The following is a 934-nucleotide window of genomic DNA, read 5'->3' as shown; positions in this document are numbered from 1 at the left end:
GTGCTGGAATAAGACTTCTAATGCATATGAAAAGCACGCGAGCTGGATGTTATAAACTTCTGCATAATGCAATTGTTGTCTGTGGTGGGCAACGAACAAACCCGAAAGATCAATTGTTAACTGAAGTTTGGAAAATAAAATTGTTCACGTCAAACAATAGTCAAACAACATGGCAGGTGCCGCAACAGCTGATTAGCAATTTTAAAATTAGCTCAGTGAAACTGCAGCAATTTAATTTTACATTTGTTTAAACAGATCAGAACAACTGCCACGAATGTCTGACGGTGTCATCTGAGAATGAAATATTTAAATCAACAACGAAATATGAGAGCTGCTGCTGATAAATTAGTCAGATGTAAGTGAACTTTAAGATTTTAAATTACAATCAAAAATCTACTTTGTAAATTTAAAGTAAAATAATATACAAATTTATGTTTCAGATTCATCTGTTAGCAATGTACAATTAACATATTCTCAATGGATTGGACTTGCATTTCAATTAATACAGTATACCATCTCTTGAGTTTTTGTTTTAAAATGTGAATGTGTGAGAAATCAAAAACAAAGGAAATTCTTTCATGTCATAAATTGATTTTCAATTAATTTCAAATTAAATTTAAATTCATTATTTAGCAACATTTCTTCCATTTGCAGCGCAATATGTACCGTAAGAAAATAACAGTGTAATAAAATTTATCATTCATCGAAATTGGTAATAATAATAATAATAATTTTTTAGTTTATCACTGCAATGTAGTTGTATTGTTAAGAGGTATTATAATGTAGAACTTTTCGCATTATTCAATATATAATTTTTGAATGTTTGATACCAGTGGATTTTTTATGTATTTAATTTAATTTAATTTAAGTTTTAAGTTTTCCACTAATTAAATTGTTTTCTGTTTCTTTTTTTGTCATTATATTGATGTGGACA

At 27.8% G+C, this 934-nt stretch overlaps 1 protein-coding gene across 1 annotated transcript; it reads left to right on the top strand.

Annotated features, from left to right (window-relative positions):
* The first annotated feature begins 297 nt into the window (after positions 1 to 297).
* On the top strand, positions 298 to 523 carry Tsp_15870 (hypothetical protein). The gene is made up of 2 exons (XM_003367563.1): positions 298 to 355; positions 441 to 523. The coding sequence occupies exons 1-2, from the start codon at positions 298 to 300 to the stop codon at positions 521 to 523; spliced, it is 141 nt and encodes a 46-aa protein (XP_003367611.1).
* Positions 524 to 934: the final 411 nt, after the last annotated feature.

This window comes from Trichinella spiralis (genome assembly GCF_000181795.1).
Source record: "Trichinella spiralis strain ISS 195 chromosome Unknown Scfld4055, whole genome shotgun sequence".
Classification (NCBI taxonomy): Eukaryota; Metazoa; Nematoda; class Enoplea; order Trichinellida; family Trichinellidae; genus Trichinella; species Trichinella spiralis.
Note: the sequence above shows the minus strand (reverse complement) of the source record. Positions and strands in the feature narration are given on the sequence as shown.